Raw genomic sequence first — 16,211 nt, forward strand, 5'->3', positions numbered from 1 at the left:
TAGCCAACCTAAGACTAGTTAATGTAATTTCTAATTGGTATCCATTTGGTATCCAACTGATATCCCATTGGAAAATAGAAAAAACAAGACGTAGTTGAAATTTCAACCAAATTTGCTAACATAAAACTAGTTATTGTTGTATCCGATTGGTATCTATTTGGTATCCAACTGATATCCAGTTGAAAAAATAAAAAAACTAAGATGTAATTGAGATTTCAACCAAATTAGCCAACATAATACTAGTTAATATTGTATCCAATTAATATCCATCTGTTAAACATAAGCGTAACCATGTATACAGTTGTCCTATAAAAGGAATCTCAAAATATTTTAATTATTACTATGTTTATGATGTGTTTTTCAAAACTAAAAATTCAATATAAATCTGGCTTATGCTGTTATCCAATTTGTATACACTTGGTATCTGACTTGAAAATTTAAGACAGACTAAAAATTAAAATGTATGAAGTTTGTATCCAACTGATATAAATCTAGGAAGAATAAATTTGATAATGTAAAATAATGCATAGGGTATATTGTTGTAAAAAATTGTAGCAAAAACAAATATACATCATCTAAAAATTAAAGAGCATGTAATAATTAAAAGTCTAAGCCACAATCAACTATCTCAAATATGTTTTTCGTGATCTTGGTGTAGGATATTGATAGTATCCGGAGCATGTTCATTTGCTATGCGGGTCCCACTAAATTTGCTAGCAACAGTTTCAGTTACTTCACTCTCACTAATTGCGCCATCAACAAACCTGTTTCTTCCATACTATAGGATTGTGGCGTATCTTTGACGATGGTACTTTGCATCGATATCAATGGACCCATATCAAAAACTCCATTGCTAATATATTGAACAAATAGACATGTGCACATACCACAATCACTGAAACAACATTGAATAAAAAATCACAAAAAGATAGAAATACATATAAATTCACTACAAAAAAAAATTGCAAAAGGAGACCTAAAAAAAGAGACCTCAAAAATAGGTCGCTAAAAAGAGACCTCATGAGGTCGCTATTTGCATCAATAACTTTTTTTATTTTTTTTTAACAGGAGAGACCCTGTGAGGTCAATTTTATAAAAAATCTTCCTAATTAATAATATAAGTGACTTATTTTAATTTTTTTTATTTTATAGTATGTCTTTGTATAAAATATGCGACCTCACGAGGTCACTATTTGCTAAAATAAAAAAATATTAATATAGGTTTAGATATCTTGTGAGATCTCATTTTATTAGTCAAATTTGTAAAATAATATTTTAAAATAAGAGACCTCATGAGGTCTCTTATTTTTATTAAATTAAAATAAGAGGGCATTTTTAATTTAGTTCATCTCCTTTCCTGCTCTTCGCCAAAAAGCTAAAAAAAGCCCTAACTTGTCTCTTCCCATAGCTTTATAAATGTGTAGCCTCCGGTTGTCGTCAAGCCTCTCATCAGTTTGAAGTTTTAGTTTTCACCTTCGAAACTCACTCGGTTTGAAGCCAAAGCTTTCGTCATCGATTCAAATTCTCGGTGTCAATTTCTTTCTCTGCAAATAAAGGTGAATCTTTCAATCTTTAAACCAAGTTATAACTATATTGTTTATTTATTGAAAGCATCCATCAATGCAGACTCTCTCTTTCAATTTATTGCTAGCATTAGTAGAATTTGTGATTCTCTTTTCACTTCATGAACATATAATTAACTTTGGGTTTTACTCTTGTTCTATCTTAATGTCCTGTTTTGACTTCTCATGATGATTAACATGAATGCTAGCAAGTTTTGTATCATATAATTTAGAAGAAGATACATGGGTAGTAATATCTAAGAATAAAGAAATAAAATCGGTTATGAAGATTTTCTATTATATTTTGAGATTATTATACATTATATCTCACTCTAAATAACTCCTAATAATCATGTGTTGAATTCTGATTTAAATTTAGAACTAATATCATTTTGGTTCATGTCTCTGTATGTATTTTGATTGTTTTTTAACTGAGGAGAGAAAAGTTATACATATATATATATATATATATATACACACACTATAGTCTATAGATATAAACCATCGTGCAATAATGAGGAGAGACAAGTTAAGAAACCATTGTACCGAGAAAGGTCCTTGACCCTTAATAGTGCCTATTGGCTGCATCATCATCATCATCATGCTAGCTGAAGCTGCTGCCTCAAATACAAGAATCCCCTTAATACTACTAACTGGGAAGATGACTTAATTTCTTGTTTGAAAAATTCAAATTTTGTGTGTAGATGGATCGTAGTTTGATGTATAATAGGAATAATTTTGGTCAAGCGGGGCTAAGGCCTGAAGATACATGGGTAGTAATATCTAAGAATAAAGAAATTAAATTTGTTATGAAGATTTGTATTGTATTTTGAGATTATTATATCTTATATCTCAATTTAAAATAATCATGTTGTAAATTCTGATGCAAACTTAGAACTAATATCATTTTGGTTTATGTCGTTGTATGTATTTTAGTTGTTTTTAAACTGAAAAATGTGTGGATTAGATGTTTTTGCTGATAATTGACAATTAATATGACTTGTTCGTTGTTTATGAGTAATTAAGATGACATATGGATCTACCTATTATTTTATTGGTTGTAGTAATGAGAAGAGGAAAGCTATATATATACTATAGTCTATAGATATAAACCATTCATGTGCAGTAATGAAGAGAGAAAGGTTAAGAAATCATTGTGCCCAGAAAGGTCCTTGACCCTTCTGTAATAGTGTCACCTTACTACTATTTTTTTAATGATGTATTATATTTTGATTTATTTAGGGAAGTGGACATTATTTGGGACAAACTGCTGAGAGAAGTATGCTTTTGTAGTCACCAAAGATACATTTATTCATTTGCACAAGGCCTCGTTAAGCAGTCCCTACTAGGATTGTTACAATTTGATTTTCAGTAAATTATTACATAAATTAGTGTTTAACAAATTCAATTTTTTGTGATCTTTATGTAGATGAATCGTAGTTGGATGTATAAAATGACTAATTTTGGTCGAATGGGGCTAAGACCTGAATTTGTAGAAGGCGTCACTGATTTTGTGGAGTATGCAAAGACACTAGAACTTTTTCAACGTAATGGTGTGCTTAAGTGTCCTTGTAATAAATGTCAATGTTTGAATTATGAAAAACCAGATATTGTTAAGGGCGAAGAATCCAAGATTTAAGAAAATGAGTGAGATCGGTAAGAAGGCTAGACCATCTACTAAGGGTGGTTCTCTACACACAAGTGGGGCTCAAAGTCAAGGAAGTATGAGGAGGAAATTGGTATGTATCATTTTTCTGTAAGTTTTTATATATTTTAGGTATTAATATTTAATTACTCTTGATTATAACTTAATTAGTTCAATATGTAGGAAAAGGAACTAGGAAGATTGGTAACTCAGACTGAGGCATTCAAGGCAACACACATAAGAAAGAAGAAAAATCTCGAAGATCCAGACGTGTGGGTTGAGCCGCGAGCTGAATTGACCTATGTAAGCCTCTAATTTAATGTAATAGTTACTTATTTTATAAATTTATATTCTAATAATAATACCATTCAATTTAGAATCAATATCTTCAAGTTTTGGAGGATTTACGACAAACTTAACATGAAGAAATCGAGGTATTCCACTTACCCAAGAACAGACTGAGAGAGTGTGGCTAGCTTGATTGGTGGGCCGAGTAGATAATGAGTATGCCTATGGCATGCCACAACAGACCTTTCGTGAATATCATTTTGAGTTTGAAGGCCTAAGTAGTTTCTATGATGATGAATCGACATAGAGTATGAGGGTCTTAAGGCTCAATTAGATGCATTACTTGCTTCAGGAGGGATTCCCCCTTGTTCCAATGACGTCACTTTCCCTCATCGACCCTCTCAGTCTCAACCTACTCGATATCCAGTCTATGGCAAACAAAGAAATATGACAGATGAGTCTAGTAATGATGAAGAAGATGATGATCATGTGGCAAACACTCTACCGCATTAGTGAAGTTTAGAGTTGTAATAGATAATCTAAGTTCTTTACTTTATGACTTTTTTATGGGACTTATTCCTTTTGTGAATGCATGATAACATTGAAATCCTGTTATATAACTTATGGATTTTATTATTTTTCGTTCAATTTCGAATTACATTGAAGGTGAGTTGCATATTGAGTTGATAAGAGAATATTTAGTAAATGTGTTGTATTAGTTGATTGTTGGAAGCTCTTTGAGCTTGATTTAGCTAATTAGAAAGGTATTGAATTAATATGACAGGTGATGAGCAGCTACAAAAACAGTTACAAGCTGTCAGTTTTTTTCCAGAAAAAGAGACCTCATGAGGTCTCTTCTTTGCATTTTATTTTCCAAAAATTTTATAAAAGAGATCTCATGAGGTCTCTTTTCTGCATTTTATTTTTTCGAAATGCAGTAGAGAGACCTCATGAGGTCTCTTTTCTGCAGTTTATTTTTTAGAAATGCAGTAAAGAGACTTCACGAGGTCTCTTTTTGGCAATTTCATATTTTAGGCTATGAAATAAAGCGGCCTCGTGAGGTCTCTCTTTTTAAATATAAAATAAAAATAAATAATATAATAGTGACCTCATGAGGCCACCTTTATTAAAAATAAAACAAATGTAAATTATGAAATTGCGACCTAGTGAGGTCTCCTTTTAAAAAAAATTGGAAAATTTATTGGTGACGTCGTGAGGTCTCTGTTTGGCGACCTCATGAGGTCTCTACAAAAAAGTCACCTACATTATAGCGACCTACCGTTGAGGTCTCTTTTTAGGTTTCTTTTTTCAGAAAAGAGACCTCATGAGGTCTCCTTTTTAAGTCTCTTTTCACAATTTTTTTAGTAGTGATATTTCATATTAATTTTTATCCCCATTTCACCAACCTCAATCGAAAAACAATTTAAATACAACTGTGAAAAAGTCATACCAGATTTATACAAACTTCATGCCAATGCACAACCATATTAATACAAAAAAAAATCATACCAACTACATAGTATATCAATTTCATGTCAAAAATATACTCAATCTGATCATATACAACTTTACCGGGGTTTGTTTCTTCCTGGGAGTGGTAACACACTTGTTCGTCGGATTTGCATTCCTGTTGGTATCGGCGGCGTTTGAGTCAAGATGTTAAAAGATGAAAGCTCAATTTCAACATTAGAAACCCCTTCTAACGAATCTGGGACCTTTCTAAGTGTATGTTGACATTTTTTATTCTTCAACATGTTTTTTGTCAACCTAAACTCTTGATTCTTTGTATTGTTTAAAAGATTTGTCCTATTTTTAGTGTACAAAGAAGAAAAATGAAGATGATGAGAGAGAAAGATTTAATGTTCTTCTTTTGGATGTACAAAGAAAAAGAATGATGATGGTGAGAGAGAAAGATCTACCATTTGAGTAAATATTGAATGTGAATAGTAAAAGAATCCCTAAAAAGGTGTAATATTATGTGTGGAAGGTAAAAAAATCCCTAAAAAAGTGTAATAGATAATTACCATTAATTCTCTCTTATTAATTTTATTTATCTCACCTATTAATTAAAATATAATTATAAAAGACTAATTATTTAATGAAGTGGAATTAATTGAATTATAAATAAAAAATGATTTGTCATAACTTGCAATTAAAATGTTATAAGTAATAATATTTTAAAAGTAAATTTAAAACTTGTAATATTACTCCTTAAATAGATGTGTGAGGTGATTTTTCCTATATTTTTTTATTAGCGCTTTTATTAGATCACATTCACTTATAATATATAACAAGTATTTTAAAAAATTGTTACTAATTTTTTTTTTACAAAAATAAACTAAAAATCTCTGTTAAAAAATGACTGCAGATATATGAACTAAAATTGAACAAAAAATGCTATGAAATAACAAATTTGAATTAATTTGATTTTATTAAAATGCTAGTAATTGAAAAATACTGGATTTTTTAAAGTTAATTTAATATTATTAAAAATGGTGAATAATAAGAATACTTTTAATATTCAATAAAAAAATGTTATCAGTTATTTTGACGAAAAAAATATTTATTAATATTTTTATTAAGTATATCAACGACTTAATTATATATTTGAGAGTTGGATATTTGTTAGAAATAAAAAGAATAAGAAAATGAAAGAAAAGAGGAGTAAGTGGAAGAGGATGCTAAAAGATAAGTTAAAAAATGGATCCACTATCTAAGTGCCAAACAACTAAATGAGCCTACGCAACTATTGTTGATGGTGCCTCTACCATTTTAAAATTTTTCCATCTTTTACGCTACAAATGTCATACTAGTATTGAAATTTATTGCCTTTGCTTGCTTTAGGTACGTGTCCTCATCTGCTTAACCATTGAACATACAATAATAAGGAACATTGACTTTTTATCGAAAGAATCAGGGCGTACTACGTGGTGACACATAAAACTATTCTACGTGCATTTTAAATGGAGACGTTCACTATGTGCATTTGTTAAAAACTAAATAAACTCATGATCAAGTAATTGTACTCCAAATCTACTGACTAACTAGTGTAAGAGGATACATAGTTAATTAAATTCAAAAAGTGGCACTTATAATGATTTGTGAATATTGCTGACTATTTTATTTAGCACAATTTTCTTAAAATTAAACTTATACCATACTACTGTAGGGTATACGTAGAAGAACAACAACGACATGCATATAAAAAAAATATCATAATTCTCTAGAGTACACAAAGACACGTTCACATGTGAATGATCTAAACTGAAGTTTTATCAATGGGGGAACTCAAATAGTTGTCTATAGCAAATTTTTCATATAATTTTTGATAACGTGATCAATGAGAATCCTATAACCTTTCTCCGTGGGATGGAAACTATCCCAGAACAAATATTTCGTATCATCTTCACATGTTGCACTATATTTGTTGCATAGTGCGCTCACCTCTATCGTTCCTGTACCACAACACCCTTTCTGGACTTCTTCAAAACCTATGATTAATCAACCAAATCGCAAATAATCAAAATTCAGAGTCTAGAGATATGAATTGAATGAAGCATATAGTATACATACCGTATTTTGTACTGTTGACAATGAAATCAGTTACAAGATTATATATATCGATGAAAAACAACTTGGACTGAGGCAATGTTTTTGATAATAAATCAAATGCAACTCCGAATTTGGTGTTGGCCAATTGTGCATCTTGATTGTATTCGTCGACACAAACTCTAGATATTATTCCACCTAGTAGTGTTCTTTGAAAGGGTACACACCCTAATGGAGGAAGGCCCATAACCCCAATTCTTCTTGCACCTAACTTATACAATTCCTTGCAAAAAAAAAAATCATGTGATTTTGGAGAATCAAAACTAAGAATTACTCATCATAAAATTAATTCCTTACTATAATTTATGTATAGTTATACGTATACGTACTTGTACGAAGTTTGAAGCCCATGACACTATATGATCGATATAGGAGTTAATATCGTATTGATGCTTGCGAAATCCGGTGACATAGTAGTTGTTGAGAAAATCATTACTACCGGCAACCACCATATAAAAACTGTTGTTTAAAATATGTGTGGCTTCTTGTTTCCCAACTAAGCTCTTTAGCTTCTCAATGTATTCTTGGAAGAGAGTTAATTGATCTGATAGATGTAGGATTGACTGATAAAACATAATCAACAACATAAAACAAAGGATTAGTGTTGATTGTTTGGACACAAAAAAGGTGTTGGGTGTGTTTGGAATAATGGACAATATATTCAAGAAAGTTATTTTCTAGTGTTTGATGGTTAAGTGAAAATGTTCTCATAAATAAGTAATTTATCATTTGCAATGTATCAGATAACTAAGAAATGTATCCAATAGCAATGAAAAATTTGAAATTTTTGTAATTGGGATAACTTACTAATTAGCCCCCAAATATTTTTTTAATGAAAAATGACTTTTGTCATATCAAACACTTGTTTTATGTGGTCAACAACAACACAAATATGAATAAAGATTGCTTAGTTTAGCTCTCAAAATGAGTAAGAACTTACCAGGGCGGAACCTGTTAGAGGATCATATCCGCAACCTCCAGATGCAAAACTTACACCAGTTTTGAGATCTTCATCCTTCAGATTTGGATCCAAGTAAGCTGGAATAAGCCCTTTGATCCCCAGTTCTTCAGCTGAAATGCACAACATGTAGTCATGTCAAACCACGAGGTAGTGATAAGGTCTGCTACCCTACTTCATGGAATTCACTAAATATGTTGTTGTTGTAGGACATATGCAGTTCAATAAATATGGTAACTAGTTATAATAGTTTAAATTACACCCAAGACAACTTTTAGTGGGTAACTTATGGTGCACACGTGAACCCATAATATCTCTACAAAACAAGATATGCAAATATGTTACGTACATATTTCTTAGAATTGATCTAATATTACCTGCTGGAGTTCATACTATAAAAAGGTTAAGTGGTACACTTCGTTGAAAGATGAGTTATTTACTAAGAAGAACAAAGATCAATTTGATCACTTAATGCTTTTTTTTTTCTCTTTTCTTTAAATAGTGCACTTATATTTTAAATATACTTGATTCACCTCTAAATTGCACGGTGTAAGAAATTTTTATACTATCAATGTATGTAAGTTATTAAATAGTAGGTGATGGATACCTATCAAGTCCGGTGGTGTCTTGGCATTACTAAACCTTCCAGTTGGTATGGCATCCCTTAAGTCCTTTCCATAAGGTGGAAAATTACACTTGACTGTTGTGGCTAAGTAGTTATTATTTCCTTGATCCACAATTGAGTCTCCAAATGCATAAACCGCCGGTACAACCACCTTTTCCGGCAGCTTCATCTTATAAGCTTCACTGATGCAGGCACTAAACAACAACACATGACAAACAACAACATACAACATTGTATAGGAGTTGGTTTAATTTGTTGAAATGATCAAGAGAATGTCCAATAATGTTGAAATAGGCCCTTATTATGTTTACTTATATATAGACTTGCAATACAAAAAAGTTGCGGTTTTGGAAAAGAGTTATATTGATTGTTAGGTGAGTTAATGAGGTGTACGTACTAATTGCGGCTCAATTATTATAATAGCGAGTTAGAGTAAGCTAATGATCAGGGGTGGTGGAGCCAAGTAAAGTCCCAAGCGTTTACTTCTTTATATTTTTAATATTCTTAGTGAAAATTCTTGCTATTGTTATTGCTATGATGAGTATGTGATAAGAGTTCTAGATAGATTTTGGCAGATCTAGGAAATTATTGAATATGAGATTGATGAAACATGTGCAAAAATAATGTATTACTTCATCTTTATTTGTTAAGATAAGTCTTGGACCTAACTCACACTCCAAAAGGTAGTTGTAAGGGAGGAATATTGTTCAAGCCTTATATGGAATCGACCATCTCATTAACCATCAATATGAGACTTTTTGTCATTTTGAAACCGTATCGTTGTGTATTAATACACACATCATTCAATTATTAAACTGATAATGATGCTTACTGACTTTTTTAATGCCAAGCTCAATTGTTGTAGAGGAGGTGCAGAATAATGGAATAAGGTAGTACTATTAGCTAAGAATTCTAAAAGTAATACTTTGATACGTTCTAAGGGTACTAGCTAGTCCATATGGGACATGTGAGGATTTGCACCACATTAAGTCTTGGTAAAGTTTCCCCCTTTGTGCCAATTAAACTACATATATCATTGCCTTTTCATACCAATTAGACTACAATTAATTTGCCAAAGTGGTCCATCTAATTATCATACCAATTAGACTACAATTTGATATGGACCGCAAATTAAGGTTATTAATTGAGAAGAATAAGAAGAGGACGGCCTAAATTTGTTGTGAGAAATATAATGTAAATAACATATCAAGTGACTGAAAGTACCATTGTGTAAAAAAGTTGCACAAACTTAATTGCTTCTCAAGAAAAAAATGAAGTTATAGATTGTATAGGTGGTACGTGTTGGGATGGGTCTTGAGGTGTACTACTTTAATTTATTTGTATATTTCGCTTGCGAATATACAAATACGATAAATATATACAAATTCTATATTTGTAGATTTCAAAATTTTCAGAATTAAGTTTGTATATTTCGCTTGCCAATATTCAAACAAGGTAATTTATTATGAATTTTTCATAAATCGTATACAAATAGCTAGGATAAACATATACAAATTCTGGATTTACACAATTAGGGACCGAATTATACAAATTCTGAATTTATACCATTAGAAAACTAAATAGCAAAATTTTGCAAAACTATAGTCACGAATTAAAAATAATCGAAACTATAGTTGTATTACATAATATACTCTAGATATTTCCCATTTCGCGTAATTTTCCCTAATTTGTTTATATAATTTTCTTATATCGGCCATCAAGATAATAGACGGTATATACAATAGTGTCTTTTATATATTTGGCTAATGAATATAATTATTTTTTTATCAACCGATCAAATATATCTCATGCAAGATCTCATGCAACAGTGAACAGGGGCAGAATGATGACTTCTAACATTGCGGAATGTATCAATAACCGCCTTGTTGAGGCACGACAACCACCTATTTTGGACTTTTTGGAAGAAGCTAGAATTATATTTGGTTCTTGGAACTGCAAAAATAGAGAAATAGCATCTTAGGGCATCTCCAACCCTATCCTCTATTTTACTTTCCAAATATGAAGTTCATTATTTTTTCAGATAACCAACTCCAACCCAATTCTCTATTTTACTCTCTAAAAAAGAATCTTTTTCTCTCTCCTTAATATTATCTTATTATTTATATTTCATTCTTATTTTCTTATTTCATAATATAAATCATTTCTTCTTTTTGCAAATAATCACTCTATAATTTTTATGTAATACAATTTTTTTTTCAATTTCATTTAATATAAAATTATATTTTATTCTAAATTTCTAAATAACATAAATTGCAATAAATATTATATATTATACATATTAAGGAACAATTCAAATAAAAGTGAAATGATTGATGAAATATAATTGCATCATAAATATTGTATTATCATAAAATTTATTTTAAATTTTACATAAATACTCAACTTTCAAGATTATTACGTTACTCTCATAAATGTTCCATTAATGTATTATGGAGTTCAAAATGAGCATTTTTTGTCCTTATTTTTTATGTGTAGCTAAAAATTGTTTAATTAACAATTTCATCTTGTATCCAATTATATCGTGTACTAATTTACTTTTCCTATTCCATTTTGAACTATTGCATCAAATATTTTCATGCTCTTTAAAAAGTGTAGTTTAATAATTTATCACCATAACATAAAAGTTGATTGTTTGAATTATCATGTAAATTTTGTGCATACTTCATAATGAAAAATAATTATAATCTAAATTACATATTTAACATGACAAAAAAAATTAAAAAATTAAATTAGAAAAATTGTTAATTCGGGATGGAAGTAGTATACTTATCAATAATATGTTTTAGATGTTATATTACTTAGAAAATAATTACAAATATTAGAGACTTAATTAATAATCTTACATAATATAAATAATTTTAAAATAACTGTAAATTACATATTTAAAGTGACCATTTCTTTTAAAAAATAAAATAGAAAAATTATTAATTTGCGGAAATAGTAACTTATTAATAATATATTTTTAAATGTTATATTACATTAGAAAATAATTACAAATGATAAGACTCAATTAATAATATAATAGAAATAATATTATAATAATCAAAAAGTAAAATAGAGAGGTGAATAGTAGTTCTCCAAATTTGGAGAACTACTATTCACCCGATCTCTATAATTGAAGAATAGAGAGTGAAGTAGAGAGTGGTTGGAGAACCCATGCTCTATTTTACTCTCCAAATATAGAGAATGGAGAGTAAAATAGAGATGAGTTGGAGATGGTCTTATACAAAGGAAACATTTGGGAGGAGATTTGAAGAGATATTGATTATAAACGCGTCAAAATGTGCGAAAATGAAGATACTTATACATATATCAATTATTATGTATCTACCTTAAATTTTCTTTAGATTGTTGTGTATACCAAACAATAAATCATGTAATGTATCTCTAACTTGTAAATTATTGCAGGTTGTTTCATCTTTTGAATTTATTTTTTCAATGTATGAAGGTGGGATAAGATACATTGTTTGCCTTGAGAGAAAGAATTGTTCTTGTGGTAAATTTCAACATGATGAGATACTTGTGCGCACGCAATGGATGTTTTCAAGAAGAAGAATATTACTAATGTACACCCCTACTGCTCTGATTACTATAAACTTGATGCATTAGCAAACACATATGCAGTTCATATGGAACCAATGCCAAACAAAAATGATTGGACAATTCCGGAAAGTGTTTTGGAAGAAGTTATCTTGCCACCAAGATACAAAAGAATGACTGGTAGACCAAGGAAAAAAAGGAAGAAAAATCTAGATGTAAAGCTAACCGCAAATACGAATTGTTGTGGACGTTGTGGATAAGAAGGTCACAATAGAAGAACATGTACTTTCTTCCCAAAAGATTCTTGATGATTATTTTTTCGAAGTACTTTGATATTTCATGTTTAATAATTCTCAAAGTGTAGCATTTGTTTCCACTGTTACACACATATACATTACAAGATACTTTTATCTTGCTAGATTCTGATGCAATACATTGAATTGACACGTAAGAGTCGACATGTAAAATTAACTGACGTGTATCAAGTGTAAAATATAGTACCAAGATTTGTGATACAAACAAGTTTGTTATTTTGTAGGAAATTTTATATCATTTACATAATAATTGTTTTAAAAATTTCTAATCATGTGTATCAAAATTATTAGATACATTAATGTCATAGTTTTCAAACACAAAATTTCAGTAATGTAATTATTATCATACTTATCAGATACAATAATGTAATTATTATCATACTTATTGGATACAAAATTTTATGAAGTACTAATTGTACGGAACAGAAAATTAAAAGCGAAAATAAACAATTTTAAACCTCAGAACTCTTCCAAATTTAAAACTATTATGTTAAAAGGGTAATAAATACTCGAAAACACTAATTAATGTATCTTAAAAAACAAATAAGCATCAACAACTGTCTGTGAACAGGAACATAGAAAACTAGCTAGCCTACATTAACAAGTTCATTTTCTACTGCTGGAGTTAAGACACTCTTCAGCCTTGGAGGGTCATCATTGTTGCTAACATATCCTGCCTTGGCCTGGTCGAGACCATACTTTCATAACAGTGTTGCATATCTTTTGCGAGGATAGTCACTTCGAAAACTATCATATTGGATGTTGATTTCGTCACTCAAGAATTCAGCAAATGCAGGTACGAACATTCCACAATCACGACAAAAAATAAGAAGATCAATTATAAGAATGATTTAGATACAAAAATTAGAGAAATAATGATGCAATACTGACAGACTATCGCTTTCTTGTTGCATAATGTCTTGAGCAAATTCCACATCAAATGAATGTTGTGGACCCAAAAGTTCCCCAGTTTTCTTGTCTTTATATGCATCCAATGCTGACCAATCAGTTCTCTTTGTATTTTCAAAGAACCCACTATCGGTAGTTTGGAAGGATTTGAGACAACTTCTTTATGTCTTCGAATTGAACTTTTCTCCTTGATCCCGAATCTGAGTCATACACCCGTATTAGCCTTTTCCTTAGAACCACCACAGCCAACACCCAATGAAATTCTTCATCACAGTTACTGGAATGTAAACCTCATCTACTAAATGACATGGTAAAGCAGCAGGGATCGAAAATTCATCGATGACATTAATGATAGACCTTTTATGAACAGATACAGCAGCACCACGGGCAATGTGTTCCTGTGTACTAATAATTTCATCTGTAGGACTGTTATAATACCTTGTGTGTGCATTATTGATATGAGACTTAAACAAGCAATTGACTGTAGTGTATTTGTACTGATCCATGCTTCTTTGTTTAGACTTCTTGCGTAGATAGTAAAAGATTACATCTATGTGCTGCAAAATATAGAAAATAACATAATACATAAAATCAACACAATATGATAAAAAAGATATGATACATGAAAAAAATTAGCAAACACAATAACTAATTTGAGATTGTAACTGATACATATCCAATGAGTATCATATACATAATTATAAGAAGTCTAATTTAATTTATCAAATTAATGTATATTATACCTCATCAGTCCAATATTTTTTCGGCTATGACATATTATAAAATCAGTTCTTGTCCAGAGGAAATGCAGCAACAAAATCCATATGATAAAAATCAAACAGAGCAGATTTTGCTCTATATTTATCCTCAAATGGTTTCCTATAAGAATGTTTATAGTCAAAAGAAGAAGAATTTTATACAACATAAAAGTAGAAAGATATATTATAAAAACATACTTATTCACGTGTGATTTTAGGAGTCCCTTTTCAATCCACTGGGAGAACTCACATCAAACATGATGACATTTGATAGAGGATGCCACATCTTTCAAATGGATGGAGTGGGCGAATATCGTCATTTATTTTCGCCTTGCCTTTATCGCTGGATCCAAAAGAAGTCAAAAACGAAGACTTCATAATCTTTGAAGGCATCCTGTTGCGTGGAGCTGGAGTCTTTGTATCAATTATGTGCAGATTCCTTTACTGAAAGTTGCATAGGTAGTTGGCTGTCAGTTAAAAAATTAGCACTGCCAGTTAGTTTGAGTGGACTGATTGAACTCAGTGATTTGACAATAGTTGGCTGGTTTGGAAGTGCGCGTATAAGTGCATCTACGACAGCTTTAGTACCATATGAAATTGAAGCCAATATGGTATAATTCTACATGATATTAGGTAATTATAAGAAAAGAGTTAAAATAAAAATAGACAACTTATCGCATCTTTCAATAAACAATTAAGAACTTTACAGATGTATCAACAAGAACTGGATTTGAAGCGTACTTTTTCTAAGTTTTTGTCACGCCCTGAGCCTACACCCTGGGCGGAACTGACACTCGAAGACCATTGCTGGCCCCAAGTGAACCTGTGGCCTGGCTTACTTAACTCCGGAAGACAATATTCATATCTATAACGATCAATGAGCTTAACTGAACTAAATAATAAAATAATTGAGAATGTTTTAAAGAGTAAACATTCAACTTGGCCAAAAGTGGCAACCCAAGTCTTAACAATAAGAAATGATAATGAAGAGACTCAAAGGACTAACATCTGACTGTCTATAAAGCCTATAAAACAACTGAGATGAATGTTGGGACAAACCCACAACATCCTAATGAACTAACTAGAAAACAATGAACATAGATCCTCTGGAATGCAAGGAGGCTCACCGACTGACTCTGAACTGCTCACTGGATCAACGGTGTACTGGAATGCCGATCCTAGTTACATGTGTCTGCATCATGAGACGATGCAGGCCAACTGGCATCAGTATATTGAATGTACGAGTATGCGAGTTGAAATGTTAAAACAACATAGGCTGAAAAGAAAATCTGAAAGAAACACTTACCTTGACTCTTCTCAACTAATGAATACTTAACTAAACTCATTTCAATATAAAGCAGTTTAAAACAAGTGCAATATAAAGAAAAACTGTTTAAAAACATAATGTCAACTCTGTGTATATACAAGGATACAACATAACTCTGAAATGTATGTAAAAATACAATAAACTGATGTATATAAAAATATAATAACTTCTGTGGGAGTTTCTCTAACCGACAACCATCACATAAGAGCTATGTGATGATACAACGATCTACCTCACGTTACCAGCGCATCCTATACCCGCCCAAAGGTATAGAACCTGAACTACTAAGTGGATTTACTAGTCTATTGTGAAAAGGGTTCATCTAGAAAGTATGACCCTTTTCTACCCATGGTGGCTACATGATTTTATGGAGACGTGAGTTATCTGAACTCCTGCTCGCCCCTAATTCGATGCTCAATACTACTCCCAAAATATACTAGCTCTTATATTTAAAAACATACTTCTTCTGTGATTTGAGATTAGTGCTCAAAAACATAGCTCAAAGGCTATCTTGGAAATCAAAGTTTCCCCTGTTGCTTCATTTAGAAAGCGATTACTTTTTCTGACTAGCTCGAAGGCTCTTTAGAAATCTCAGTTTCCGTTCTTATCTAAATGTGAAAACATTTTTAATCTCTCTGGGAATACTTAGTCCCCA

At 30.9% G+C, this 16,211-nt stretch overlaps 2 protein-coding genes across 2 annotated transcripts; one reads left to right on the forward strand and one right to left on the reverse strand.

Moving 5' to 3' along the window:
• Positions 1–1,429: 1,429 nt before the first annotated feature.
• On the forward strand, positions 1,430–3,626 carry LOC125874672 (uncharacterized). Its single transcript, XM_049555667.1, has 4 exons — positions 1,430–1,556; positions 3,170–3,301; positions 3,391–3,510; positions 3,585–3,626. The coding sequence occupies exons 2-4, from the start codon at positions 3,206–3,208 to the stop codon at positions 3,624–3,626; spliced, it is 258 nt and encodes an 85-aa protein (XP_049411624.1). The 5' UTR covers positions 1,430–1,556; positions 3,170–3,205.
• A 3,169-nt stretch (positions 3,627–6,795) lies between these two features.
• LOC125873643 (GDSL esterase/lipase EXL3-like) lies at positions 6,796–8,968 on the reverse strand. Its single transcript, XM_049554530.1, has 5 exons — positions 8,670–8,968; positions 8,045–8,175; positions 7,434–7,667; positions 7,069–7,327; positions 6,796–6,986 (listed from the first exon to the last, which is right to left on the reverse strand). Exons 1-5 carry the CDS (start codon positions 8,917–8,919, stop codon positions 6,796–6,798), a joined length of 1,065 nt encoding a protein of 354 aa, XP_049410487.1. The 5' UTR covers positions 8,920–8,968.
• Positions 8,969–16,211: the final 7,243 nt, after the last annotated feature.

Source organism: Solanum stenotomum, chromosome 8, assembly GCF_019186545.1.
Source record: "Solanum stenotomum isolate F172 chromosome 8, ASM1918654v1, whole genome shotgun sequence".
NCBI classification, from domain to species: Eukaryota; Viridiplantae; Streptophyta; class Magnoliopsida; order Solanales; family Solanaceae; genus Solanum; species Solanum stenotomum.